Source organism: Colossoma macropomum, unplaced genomic scaffold (genome assembly GCF_904425465.1).
Source record: "Colossoma macropomum unplaced genomic scaffold, Colossoma_macropomum, whole genome shotgun sequence".
Taxonomy (NCBI): Eukaryota; Metazoa; Chordata; class Actinopteri; order Characiformes; family Serrasalmidae; genus Colossoma; species Colossoma macropomum.
In genome coordinates this window covers 33,364,400-33,377,625 of record NW_023494790.1, presented here as the reverse complement: position 1 = coordinate 33,377,625, position 13,226 = coordinate 33,364,400, and the positions used below count along the sequence as shown (strand labels likewise).

Here is a 13,226-nt window from a genome sequence, read left to right as displayed (position 1 = left end):
AGTTCCTGATTGGTTCATCCCTAAACAACAACAACAACTACAATCATTACTATCATAATCTAATATTTCTTCACAAATAAAGTAAATTGCTTATAGACTATGGTTGTTTTGTTCAGCATGGAAGATCATCGTATTTCAAAGATCAGTATTGAGTCACTCATCAGTGACATCTGATTACATCACCCATCGCCCAACCTGAGTGTGTGCATCTGTCTGTCTGGCTGACTGACCTCTCCGTTGACGTTCCTCAGCGCTCGCAGCAGCACTTTAGCCATGTAGCTGGGACAGTCAGGAGCCTGAACACACTGCAGGAGCTGCTCTACAGCCAACAGCAGCTTGTTTCTGCCCTTCACAGTCACAGTCACAGCCTCCTCGTACAGCCTGGACAGAGCCTGCGTCCACAAACACACACAGTCAATACAAACACAACACACACTGCCGACATACAGCAGACAAGGTTTTCTGCAAAAACACAGCGTGGGCCGCTGCTTTAGAGAAATTATAGCATATGGTGACTGTAAGCTGATGGTGGTGAGTGACCTGGCTCAGGTACGCGGGGTCAGCGATCAGCTCCTCAGCCGCACTGAGCAGTTTCTCCATCAAAGGGCTGTATGGGGAGGAGGTGACTCTGGCGAGGGTCTGAAACACAGCCAGCGCAGCTCTCCTCACCTCCCCCACCCCGCAGCTCAGACACGCCAGCAGGGACGGCACAACTGAGGGAGGAGAGAGGAGTTTCAGGTTCAGCGACATATATATGTATGAGAAATGATTAAACAGCTAAAACCCTTGTACTGTAGCATAATTAGAACAGCACATAAACATAACTATTTTCTGAAATGCAAAGAACCATTTAAGTCCCATGTGTCAAACACAAGGCCTGTGGGCCGAGTCAGGCCCGTGACACAGTCCTGTCCGGCCCGCAAAATTATTTTAATTATCTATTATTATTAGACTGTTTCACCCTGAGATGCACTACAGTTCCCAGCATGCACTGCAACATAGTGTATATCTGACTCCCTTCCCCAACAACAATCTACAGGCCAAAAAGAAAAGATGTGGTTCAAGCACAAAAAGGCAGTTTAAAAAAAAAAAAAACTACGTAAACTATTTTTCTTTAGAATTATTTTTTTTAAAAAGTACCTACTTTCCTGTTGCAGTTTCGTAATATTTTGAAAAACAAACAAACAAACAAACAAACAATAGCCCATTTGGGTCATGGCAAACTCAAAATGAGATAAAAACACAGCTGGCCCACAGATTTGCTGACATTTTTTTATATGGCCCTTTTAGTGGTTGAGTTTGACACCCCTGATTTATGTAGTTAAACGGCTCTTTAAGGTGTTGTGGTTCTATTTACAAACGGCGCTATTGTACCTGGTGAGGAGGCGGAGGCCAGCAGGCTGAGCTTTTTTGAAGGAACGGTGGTCAGCAGTGCCTTGGCCACGTACAGGGCGCGAGTCTGCAGCAGGGCAGACACGCGGACCTCCAGCTGGTCACCCAGATTATTGCTGTAACACCACAGCAGTGACAGGAACTTAAAGAGATGCTCCGGCTCACTCAGGTGCTCCTGAAAACCATCACAGACAGCAGAGAAGGAACGTTTAAAGGCTTTCCCATTATTACCCATTATATCACCTATTATCTGAATTATTTCAAATAAATAAGTCAAGCTATTGTGTTACTACCCTTAACATTATATCATACATAAAAAAAAAAATAATAATAATTGGAATCATATCGGTATTGGCTTTAAAAAATAACAGCAATGGACAGTTTACATGCCGTTTTTCAAAACAATAATTGATGAACTAAATAAGTATTTATCGCACTGAAGAGCCGGACATTACTGGGTTACTGCAATAAAATATCAGCATTTTATTCATTTTACTGCATTTATTTCATACAAATGTTTATGCATCGTCGTCAGCAGATGTGTACATGAAAAATATTGGGTATGAGCGTCGGCCCATAGTTCTCATGTTGGTGCATCTCTACAAAAAGGATCATTTTCTCTGTAAACAGCTCATAAATAAAGTGGGCTGCTGTTGTGGTACCTGTAACAGGAGCTGCATGAGGGCCCTAAAGCAGGAGGCCAGCGGTCCTTGACCGGCCCCTGACACCACCACATCAAACACACGGCACAGCAGCTGCAGGTAACAGCACGTACTCGTGTCCAGCTTCTCTGGGTTCCACCAGCGGTCACCTGAAAGAACACAGCACACGTCAGAATCAGACCTGAAACGGCCACCTTCTGGTCATCAGGGCTGCTGTCTGGGGCCAAACTACGTTTCTCCATAGAGGTAAACGCAAAAGACAAAAACGCAACCAAGGATCTGAACTGGATCGAGCCTAATTGATTTTAAAGGTATGAATTGAGCCTTAAGATAAAAATACTGAATAATTATAAAAATAATAATAATAATAATAATAATAATTGCAGCCCTACCACTCACTATCAGCTAAAAGATTGGAAGAGACGGTAAGAAACTTTGAGATGCTTTTACAGAAAAAAAATTCTGCATAATTCTGTGGCAAAGATGTAAACCCTCATTCAGAGTGGTTTGGTGTGAAATGGTTCATTGTTTTATTTTAAAAATATACATTTTAACATATTTCTCCACGGCTCTGAAATCTGTGATAGTGTTAGTCATAATGGAACCAAAGTTTAGCAAACAGCGTTTTATAGACAAACAGAAAACAATACATCTTGAAGTCTGGAAGGCTCACAAAGGCCGAGTCCCATTTCCTTCATTTTGGGAACACTTTATTTGGATAGTCCACTTTAGATGGTTTGTAGATACTTTATTTACTTTCAAGCTACATCCAACTAAATATCTACTAAATTGACCATTTTCTAAAACTCTAAACCTGGTCCAAATCCTAACCTTAACCTGTGCAAGTGACCAAAGAAACCCAAAAAATTATGATAATTATTGTATTATCTTAGTTTAATGTTGTTTCAGTGTATTAAGGTCCTTTTCTTCATAACAAGCATAAAACATTGTCAGTAGTGCTGATGGCACTTCAGGCCTCAGAACTGCTGTTCCATTTAAGGTGGAACTGGAAAATTCAAACAAGAAGCTGGAGAATAAGAGTATCACTGAAGAATTAGGGGTGGGCGATAATAAATAATTGCCCCCTCTTTGAAGGCATATGATGCCCTAAATGTAACTAAAGCCCAGCAGTGAGGAGCTGAACTTTACCCTCCTCTGCTGTCACTGCAGACTGGCAGGGTCGCCTACAGAGCAGCGCTAGTAGCTGTTAATGAAGTGATGTTCTCTTTTTTTGGGAGTCCCATTTCAGAGGGAAGATTTCAACCACTACCCTGTAACTCAGTTCCAAGGGGCAAAGTGACACTCAAAAACAGAAAAAGGGGACGGATGGCCCAGTGGGATGGGGAGGGCTGCTTGATTAACATAATATAAAATAAAAAAATAATAACAAAAATAAAAAATAAAAATATAAAAAACGAATAAAAAAAAATAAAATCACTTAGCAACTTCACATTTACACAAACTACATATTTGTAATGAACTTCTAAACACGTCTCTGATTATTTCCCCGTTTACATAATCACAGCGCTCTCCTTCAGTGCGTGACTCCGGTTACCTTTGAACGAGGACTCGGGGCATTTGAGAGCGCTGATGAAGACCCGGAGGAGAGCGAGGAGGAGGAGGCCGTGCTCCCTCTCTGCGTTCTGTCCGGCGCGTAGTTTGGACAGGAAGCCTCCGAGCACCTCGTACACGGGCAGAATCACCACGTCCTGACCTTCACACAGCTGGAGAAGGTCATACATACAACATACATATCAGTATTTTATTTATTATTGACCCAAAAAACAGCACGAAGATTGTGCAACTCTCAATATAGTGTTTTACAGTTTCTTATTAGGCTCATTCACATTTCTGTCAATGCTGTTTAATTGCACAGTCAGTTGACCTTAAGCCTTCATTCATTATTAAAGGAGAATTCCACCCATTTTTCAAAATTCACAATATCTTCAAAGTATATCTAGCCATTTTATTTACTATCCAAAACCAGTAGTGAACCTTTATGTGTCTTCTGAGTTTTTACATGGAATGTTGATGATACAATCTACAGAAATAAGCTTTCTCTGGTGACTATTTAGCCTCACAAAGCCCTACATTAGTTAGGCATAATTTTTTCAAAACTATCCTAAAACAATATCTTGGGCATCAGGCAGCAAATTCATGACCATTTTCATGTAATAACCTTCTGTGAGGGAGTTTTTTAGTGGTGGACGTCTGGTTCCTATCACCACCATGAAAACAAATCAGACTAAGTTCGTCTAGAAATGAGCATTTCACTCCAAACCACTCTGAACGACTCTGTTTACATCTTAACCATTTAATTACACACACATTCTGAAAAAACAGTGGAATTTCCCCTTTAAGCATTTCTATACGTCAGTGTAGTGACCTGTGCTGTGTCCAGCTGTTTCAGCGCGGGTTCCAGCAGGCCGAAGAGCTTCTGGGCCGTGTGGAGATGTTGGCTTTCACTCAGAGAGTCCAGAGCCTGGAGCAGAGTGTGACTCAGCACCACGAATGAAGCCCTTTCTCGAACACCAGTGCCCTGCCTGCCCAGCAGTGCACACACACTCTCAATCTGACCACAGAGACACAGACAAGCACATAATTCATTCAGAGAAAGATCTCATCTGGATCTGGTCACAGAAACAAGGTCAGTGTAACACGAGAGACTCTGAACCGCCTGACCGCTCGGTGTTATGAGTGCGATTCTTACGGCGTTGCGTTTGTCTGACGGCTCCATGCTGGACAGGTTTTTGGTCAGAGTGCTGATGAGCACCTGGGTGGCCACTCCCACGACATCAGCAGGGGGAGTTTTCTGCAGAATGTCTTTCAGCACTGTGGAGAGACAATACAGACACAGAACCTCAATACGTTACTGATCACCAACCTGACTGTAAAGGCCTGTAGGTCTCAGTATGATATACATGTCCCATACTATTGAAACAAGTTGCTTAAACCAAGCAAAATACTTTATTTACTATTAACAACTGAACCGAACAGCCAAATAAACACATCTGTTTCAGGGACACAGTTACTGCGTCATCTTCGTTGTCGCCATGTCAACCAAGTTAGCCAACTAGCTTTAGTTAGTCACAATCGAACATTTTCTGTGGTGAAGAGTTATGATGCTAGCTAAGCTAATGCTCACCAGCTACTCATTCCGAGTTAGCAGCACTGTTTAAAGTCAGCCCAAACATTACCAGCAACAGGGGTTCAACATTTGCTTTCGTCCACCAAAACATCTTAACATTACATGTAACATACACAACTTGTTTTGTCTTTTAAAACTGGATTTGGGCGTTTTAGTAGTGGAATGTGGTAAAAAACTTAATATTTAAGTTTTAACCCTAAGATTCCTTATTTGTACTTGTTTTCGGGCCCACGGCCCACCACAAACATTGCACATTGGACCCTCCTTCCCAAAAAGTTTGAGGACCTCTGTGTGTTCCTTTAGTCCACAAAGTGCAAAGTCCATGTAAAGAAACAATAAGACAATGCTATTATCTTTGCTGCTAAAGCTAGCTAAAACAGGCTAATAAAATCCTCAAAAAAAAAAATGATTAATAATTTTCTGTACACTGGTTAAAAGTTGAAATATGGCAAAAAAAAAAAGTAAAGAAAACAAAATTTGTGATGCACACTGGAAAGCTGCAAGTCCTCTCTGTCAGAGAAAGCGAAAACAGACTGTGTTTGCTTGTACCGTCACTCCAGCCCTGCGTCAGAGGATGTTTGGTCAGCAGGTGCGTCTCAGACACGCACAGCGTCAGCTGCATCTCTGTGGACTCCAGCTCTGGATTGGTCACCAGCAGGAAGGGCAGCAGCTCCCAGCTAATCCGGGCCCTCAGGTCAGCGCTGACCTCACTAAGGCGCGAATCACTGAGCGTTCGGACCGCCTCCTTCAGCGCCACACACCTGCAGGGACAGCAGTATTTACAGATTTTACACACTGTAAAGAGGCTGTAGTTACTTATTTCATCCTGCAGAGGGCGCACCATGTAAATTCCAGCTTCACCAATACATTCCTATTTATTCATAACGGTTGGCTTTTTAACCATTTTTGCTATTCAGATATCAGCATTTTTAGCATTAAAATATCCCGACAAGAAAACATTTGACACTGTTATAAACAAAATTATTAAAATATTTATCACTGATTTTTTTTTTTTTACTCATTCAGGTCACTAAGAGAGCAGGTGATCTGCACACACCGAAAAATGATGTTGCCTCAAAGGTTCGTTAGTAAAGAAAATGGTTCTATATGGAACCATGAACACTCAAAGAACCCTTAGCATGATTAAATGGTTCTTTAGATTGATGGAGAACGTGCTGCATATATGTGCTCTGTATAGAACCTTTCTGAAAAGGGTGCTATATAGCACCAAAAAGGGTTCTTCTGTTGTTACGATGTCAAGCTTGTACCAACAGAAGAACCCTTTTTGGTTCATGGCACCCTTTTCAAAAAGGTTCGATATAGAACAATATACACATTCTCCGTCAATCTGAAGAACCCTTTCATGACACAAAGAACCCTTTAATCAGACTACGGGTTCTCTGAGTGTTCATGGTTCTATATAGAACCATTTTCCCTTGAAGAACCATAATTTTTAAGTGAGTGCCATAGTTTAGTGAGTTATCAGGTGTATAGAAGACTACAGAATGACACTGAAATGCTATGAAATACTTCAATAAACTGTACACAATTTTTTTGTCTGAAATGTTCTCATATATTGCTCTGTACATGACCAGTTGGCTTACAGTAACGCATAATCAGCTGATTGTGTTCCCTCATTCTCTGCAGTTTTATAACGTGGTCAATCAGAAACACACGATTTACTTAAAACTTAGCACTTAACGTAAAGGGTGATTCAAAAAGATTCATCCGATTTCAAAGCGCCATGTTTTCTCAACTGTGTGGCGCCGAGGAACCAATTACAATCCAACTGAAAGAGGGGGTCATAGAGTTCCTGACTGTCATCAGAAGATGGCTCCCTTCAGCCTGAGAGGAGATGAGACCCCTGAGCAGAAAGCGTTCTGCGTTCTCCACTTCAATAAGAGTGAATCCGTCATAACTGTGCAACGTGATTCCGGTAGTGTAGTGATTCGTCGGTAGTGAACCTCCAACAGCTCAGAGCGTTCGTCGTTGGTTTCACAAACACTGGATGATCTCCGAAATCGGACTGAAAGAGCCGTGAGTGCAGCGACACCCGACATGCTCAATCGAGTACGAGATGAATTTGACTATGGCGTTGATGTCTGTACAGCTGGAGGAGGTTCATATTGAGCATTTGTTAAATTACATAATAAACTTTATGCTCATTTAAACCATTTACAGTTTACTGTATTGTTCTGTAATGATTTACAAGTGAAATAAATCATTTTGAAATTGGATTAATCTTTTTGAATCACCCTGTATAATTATGTAGTACTTTATGCTGTAACTGTGAAGGATGATCAATGTAAGACTTCCATTTTGTCACAGCTTTAACGAAACCTAGTGTCTGCAAAATGAAGATGGAAATAAATTTTTGTCATTTTGGACCATTTCGATTGGTCCATTCATCACAAAAGGACAGCTAATGCAGTAGTAGACAGTATTTTGGTTGAAATTCTTCCTCAGATTTAAGTTTTTTACATAACTATTACACTGGTATTCCACAAATATGCGCAGATAATGTGACGTGCAAACAGTACAAACTACGCTAATGTTAGCCCGTTTAGTTGAGTGTCTGAGTCAGGGATGTTTCAATCAAGTTTCAAATGAGAATGAAGCTGACCCTTAATTACTTTTCGCTGTCTAGTCTACTTCAAATGAAACAGTCCACTTTTTTCCAAGGCAGTGGAGGTAAGCTGCATCAGACGACGCACAGTCTCAGGGCCTTGTGCACAATTGTTTTGTCAGCTGGTACTGAGGAGTGAATGACAGTACTCTGATGGTCATATGCAGTGCATGTATGAGACAAAAGACTTCAGAAATTCAGCTAAAGCTCCCACTTTGAATTCCCCATTCCACCTTAAGTGATACAGCAGTTACACTGAAGCACCTGTACAAGAGCCTGAATGTAACTGCTCCTCCATCTGAGGTGGAACAGGACAAATCGAACAAAAACCTGCAGAATAAGAACTTCAGCTTTGTAGAGATTCAGGCGTGAAAGAACATTTAGCACTGAGGGTTATTCAAATTAGGTACAAAATAAAACAGAAAAAGATTAAAAACCCCTTTTAAAGATGTCAAAAACGCACCAGCGTGCAGAGTCCGATGGCTTGATCCGATGAAGAAGAGAAATCAAACTGGATACTGTGCTCTCTGGATCCATCTGATCAACGTACAGCTGGTGACCCATAATCAGAAAACATTTAATCAGTGATGATGAGCAAGAGAAGAAGGAAAAGTTCACCAGTCTTCAAAACCTCCAGAGAAAATTCACCTTTTCACAGTAAGAACTTATTAGGGAATTCCTTAATTTTCAGAACTGTTCACAGTGGTGGTGATAGGAACCAGATGTCCACCTCAAAAAGCTCCCTCATAGAAAGTTATTACACGAAATGGTTATGAATTCACTGCCTGATGTCTGAGACAATGATTTACATTTAGATTTTTATCAACATTCCATTTAAACACTCAGAAGACACATGTAGGTCCACTGGTGGTTTTGGATTGTAAATAAAATGGCTACATCTGTGTTGTAGACGTGGTGACCCCTGGTTCCATTCACCTCCACTGTAAAGAAATCTCTCTACAATCAACCATTTCACACCAAACCACTCCGAATTACTGTTTACATCTCAATCACTGAATTACGCATAAATAAAAGTGTTTATTTTTAGATTTAAGCTGGTAGAATGGTGTGATTTTTTTTTGTGGTGACTATTTTATATTCCTTAAAATAACGTGTTCTTTAGACTGTTCATGTTCCAGTGGCAGCAGTAGACGAGCACCTGCAGGGCTGAGAGCGCAGACAGGACGACCTCAGGAGCATCATCCTTTATCCTCTCCAGCAGAGCGTCCTTCAGGAAGGCCTCGTCAAACCCCTCCTGCACATACATGATTAACTTTATTTATTAGCTTTTTATACTATGAAATAGTTGTTAAAAACAAATTTGCTTCAGGTTCAGACTAGGCCTGCACGTTTAAATTTTAATTTTCCTTGATAAACACACTTAACAGCCGCTATAATCAAATTATACTATACTACATAAATACTGGCAACCCTAGTAAAAAAAATCTGATAAATATATATATGGTTCCCTGGCAATACTGGGGATTGGTTTAAACTTTCAGGCCTGAATAAAACTCTAATACAACTTGCGGATCCAGAGCCGCAGGAGTCTCTTTTACTGCCCTGTTCTGGCTCCACAGCAGAATCAGATTTTTAAGTAAAAATACAGTCCTAAACGCTGGAGTTGAAGTATAACTGCTAATTTACCCTTTAACCCTGAAGGCTGGCGCGCAGACTGCACCATAGCAACACAGACAACAATCTTGCCTTGCCGCTAACGAAAATGAATAATTTGGAGCCAAATGGACTTATCTGTGTTTATAATCACTCCAGCTGGTTTCCTGATACATTTAATCTGCAGTGAGAAAGTCTCAGACGCTAAAGACGCTGAAGTCAGCTCCTTGTTCAATTTTTTCCGTTCTACCTTAAATGGTACAGCATTTACGTTCTGGCAACATTTAAGGTGGAACGGGAAAATTCGAACAAGAAGCTGGTGAATGAGAAGCGACTTTAGCCTCGTAAAAACTAACGTTGGGAAACATTTTACAAGAAACTGTAAAATAAGTTAATATTATATTATACGTTAATATTAGATTTTTCAGCCTATATTGGTACATTAGCACATACTGAGACAGATTTACAGCCAAGATGGTAAAACGGACATAAAAGTTTTGAAAGGCTCTTCTTCAAATTTGGGTTGCCGACCCCTGCTCTAGCAGGAGTGATAACATACCGGTCTTGTAGCGAGAATGTTTTTCAAGTGGTCCAGAGCCAAGTTCCTCACAGAGGACAGCGGGTGGTTAAGACTGAGCATCAGAGACGTGTCTGAATCTGCCAGCACCTAAACACACAAACATACCGGTCACCATGATGATCCAACTCAACATTCAGTTTAACATGAGACTTTCACTGTGACGACTTTGAGAACACCTCAAACATCTCTTACAAGAGATGGTTCAATGTCCTTTGAACCACGGTGCTTCTGAAAACCGCATTAAAACTTTCATGGCGTAAAGACCAGCCATCGTAAACTGCAATAAGAGAAAACATCTGAAAACAGCTTCTCGGCCTACCCGGTATTTGCCGCAGCTCATGGTGAGAGAGAGGAACTGGTGGAGAAGGTCCTTCTGCTGATCTGTGGTCAGCTCACTAACACGAGCCTCCAGAACAGCATCCAGAGCTCCAGGATACCTACAACATGACAGACTCGTATCTTGGAAAGCCAAATTTTTCTCACTTTTATGAAATAAAATGGACGGCATGCACACAATGTTAGCTTCGTGCACCATTCACTCCCCAGTCCATATATCGACTCTCCAAAGTATCTCCAAATTACTAACTTTACAGGAGAGGGCAAACACGTTTTTTACTTTCAATGCAAGTTAATGGAAAAAGATTTTATTCCAAGCAATTTTGCACCATTTCTATTGGTCCACTCATCATTAAATTATCACACAACGTAAAGGACAGCTGCTAAGCTCAAATGATGCAGTAAAGTAAAAATCGCAAAAAAAAAATGGAGATACATGTTTTTGATTGGACAGCGGCAATATGCAAACTGTAGTCTGTTTTGAACTCGTGTGATGTCATTGAAGCATTTACAATGGAGAGGATCTAAACAAAATACAGCGGTTTAGCTTCACCCGTTCACACTGGAGTTATAAGGAGTGTTGCATTTTGAATGAGGCACAATACAGAGGAGCCAATTAGAAGAGAGGGAATTTACAGATATCAGCCTTAAAGGCACAGTAACAAAATCAGCCTGTTAAATTCTAAGGGATAAAGAGAAAAAAAAAAAACGTAGAAATATATGAGCCCTTTAAAACTTGACCCTAGATAAGGCCTAGAGAAGAAACTCACTTGTGCTCAAAGAGCCTGACGACTGGCTGGATCTTCTGGTTGAGGGAGGACATTCTGTCTGAGCCGAGCTCTGCACCACAGGACACATATTCCTCCAGCAGAAGCCTGCAAAGACCAATCAGAAGTGAAAAAACATTCACAAAATAAAAAAGTGCAACACTCAACAAGCTCAGGTGGAGCAGACAGCAGATGGTGTACATTTGTAACTGTAACCCTTAATGTGATCAGTGATTAGGAGCTAAAACGGCGTTCACCTTGCCGCTGAGCTCTCCAGGCCGCTGGTGAGAGGAAGCATCTGGAGGACCGACTCCAGCAGCCGGTCATGTGGGGCGCTGTCCAGACCCTCTTCCTGCAACTCTGTACAGACACAGAACAATGTCAAACTACCTGCTACTGCCTTCACTTAGCCATCCATTTAAAGCAAACTTAATTAAAAACAGTAGTGCATTCTGATTACCATTAAAACTGCACTCCACTAGGGGCACTCAAACAGCTACTGTGTGCATCATTGAAAGGGAGGAAACCCACACCAGCAGGGTCTCACCAAGGCACTGATGTTTGCAGTAACAAATTGGGTATATATTAAGCAAATAAATACTAACTATGTACTTGATAAAGTGCTTTCAGGTAAGCTCTGTAGATGGGGTTTAGCCAACAGGCTAACAGGCTCCTCCAATAACATTCCGAGTTAGGATTAAAGTTGAAATATTAACTGAAAAACTGTAAAATTACTATAAGTAAAAAGTGTTTAGGCCTACCACACATAGCACTAAACCTAGTGTAGTAAAGTGAGTGTACACAATCATTAGCTTGGTGCTAACCTAACACAACAAATTCCATAGAAATTAGCATTATGATAGTAATGTGAATGGGATAAAATCTACTTGTAAGATGAAGGTTTCTGCATTAAACAATACTATATAACGGAATGTGAGGTTGTCGTTCATTATAAGCATAAGGCCTCCTAGTTTATCTTCCATTTCTATTAAGTCTGTTTGGCCTTTTTTCTATAACTTTTAATAATATAAACAATACGGTCAGCCTTATAGAGTGGACTTCCAACATTTTACCAAACAAATACAATAGAAGACGATATGTTTTAAATAATTATCACTGTATTACGTAAGATTACCATTATATTAAATAAACATATATTAACCATGCACTAGATAAGAATGCAGTTCTAGGTAAGCTCTGCAGATAGGGCTTAGCCAACAGGCTAACAGGATCCTCCAATAACATTCCGAGTTAGGATTAAAGTTGAAATATTAATTGAAAAACTGTAAAATTACTATAAGCAAAAAGTGTTTAGGCCTACCACACATAGCACTAAACCTAGTGTAGTAAAGTGAATGTACACAATCATTAGCTTGGTGCTAACCTAATACAGCAAATTCCATAGCATTATCATAATAATGTGAACGGGATAAAGGCCTCGTAGTTTCCGTTCTGTTAAATCTGGTCTTTTTTAAAAAATATAAACAACACTGACAGTCTTGTAGAGTGGATTTCAAACATTTTACCAAATAAATAAAATAAATAGTTACCATTCTGTGTGATGACGGAGTGAATGAGATGTGGGAGCAGGTAGCGCAGTAAAGGACTGATATCATAGGATGCTGCTATGGTCTGCAGGGAGGGCACCAAAGAGGGCACCGCACAGAGGTACCCAAACGGCCTGGGGAGGAAAGAGCCAATCGAAACTCGAACTAACACTGATAAAGCAAGAAAACTGTCTGATAATAAACATGTAATAACTGTCCATATATCACTACAACATGATGGGTTTCACCACCTCAGATACCGGAAAGAGGAAAAAAGTCTCAGAAACTCACTTTGGTCCGACGACTCCTTCCTTCTGGTTCTGTAGGAGGACGATCAGGCACGACAGGCCCTCAGAGGTCAGCGCTGGACCTCTGCCCAACGACCTGCTCACCTGGATAGCCAGCGTGTTCACCAGTTCTGCTTGCATCACCACCTTCACCGCCAGCTGAGACACGATCATGTAGGTGGCAGCTTTATAGTCCACCAGCTCTGATTTCAGACCCTGTGAAAATGCAGGCCACTACGGTCATCCTGAACGTTTCATCACTGACCG

General features: G+C 40.9%; 1 protein-coding gene across 1 annotated transcript in view; it reads right to left on the bottom strand.

The window, feature by feature from the left end:
• The window catches only part of heatr1 (HEAT repeat containing 1), a 41,660-nt gene that overhangs the window by 21,790 nt on the left and 6,644 nt on the right, over positions 1-13,226 (bottom strand). Inside the window, exons 7-22 of the mRNA XM_036573151.1 lie at positions 12,964-13,175; positions 12,676-12,806; positions 11,383-11,485; positions 11,129-11,233; positions 10,342-10,459; positions 10,002-10,109; positions 8,988-9,083; positions 8,292-8,380; positions 5,752-5,963; positions 4,765-4,886; positions 4,441-4,626; positions 3,610-3,778; positions 2,055-2,203; positions 1,375-1,567; positions 541-713; positions 231-392 (exon numbers count right to left, since the gene is read on the bottom strand). Of these exons, the coding sequence (XP_036429044.1) occupies positions 231-392; positions 541-713; positions 1,375-1,567; positions 2,055-2,203; positions 3,610-3,778; positions 4,441-4,626; positions 4,765-4,886; positions 5,752-5,963; positions 8,292-8,380; positions 8,988-9,083; positions 10,002-10,109; positions 10,342-10,459; positions 11,129-11,233; positions 11,383-11,485; positions 12,676-12,806; positions 12,964-13,175 (2,328 nt within the window). The remainder of the gene's footprint in view (positions 1-230; positions 393-540; positions 714-1,374; positions 1,568-2,054; positions 2,204-3,609; positions 3,779-4,440; positions 4,627-4,764; positions 4,887-5,751; positions 5,964-8,291; positions 8,381-8,987; positions 9,084-10,001; positions 10,110-10,341; positions 10,460-11,128; positions 11,234-11,382; positions 11,486-12,675; positions 12,807-12,963; positions 13,176-13,226) is intronic.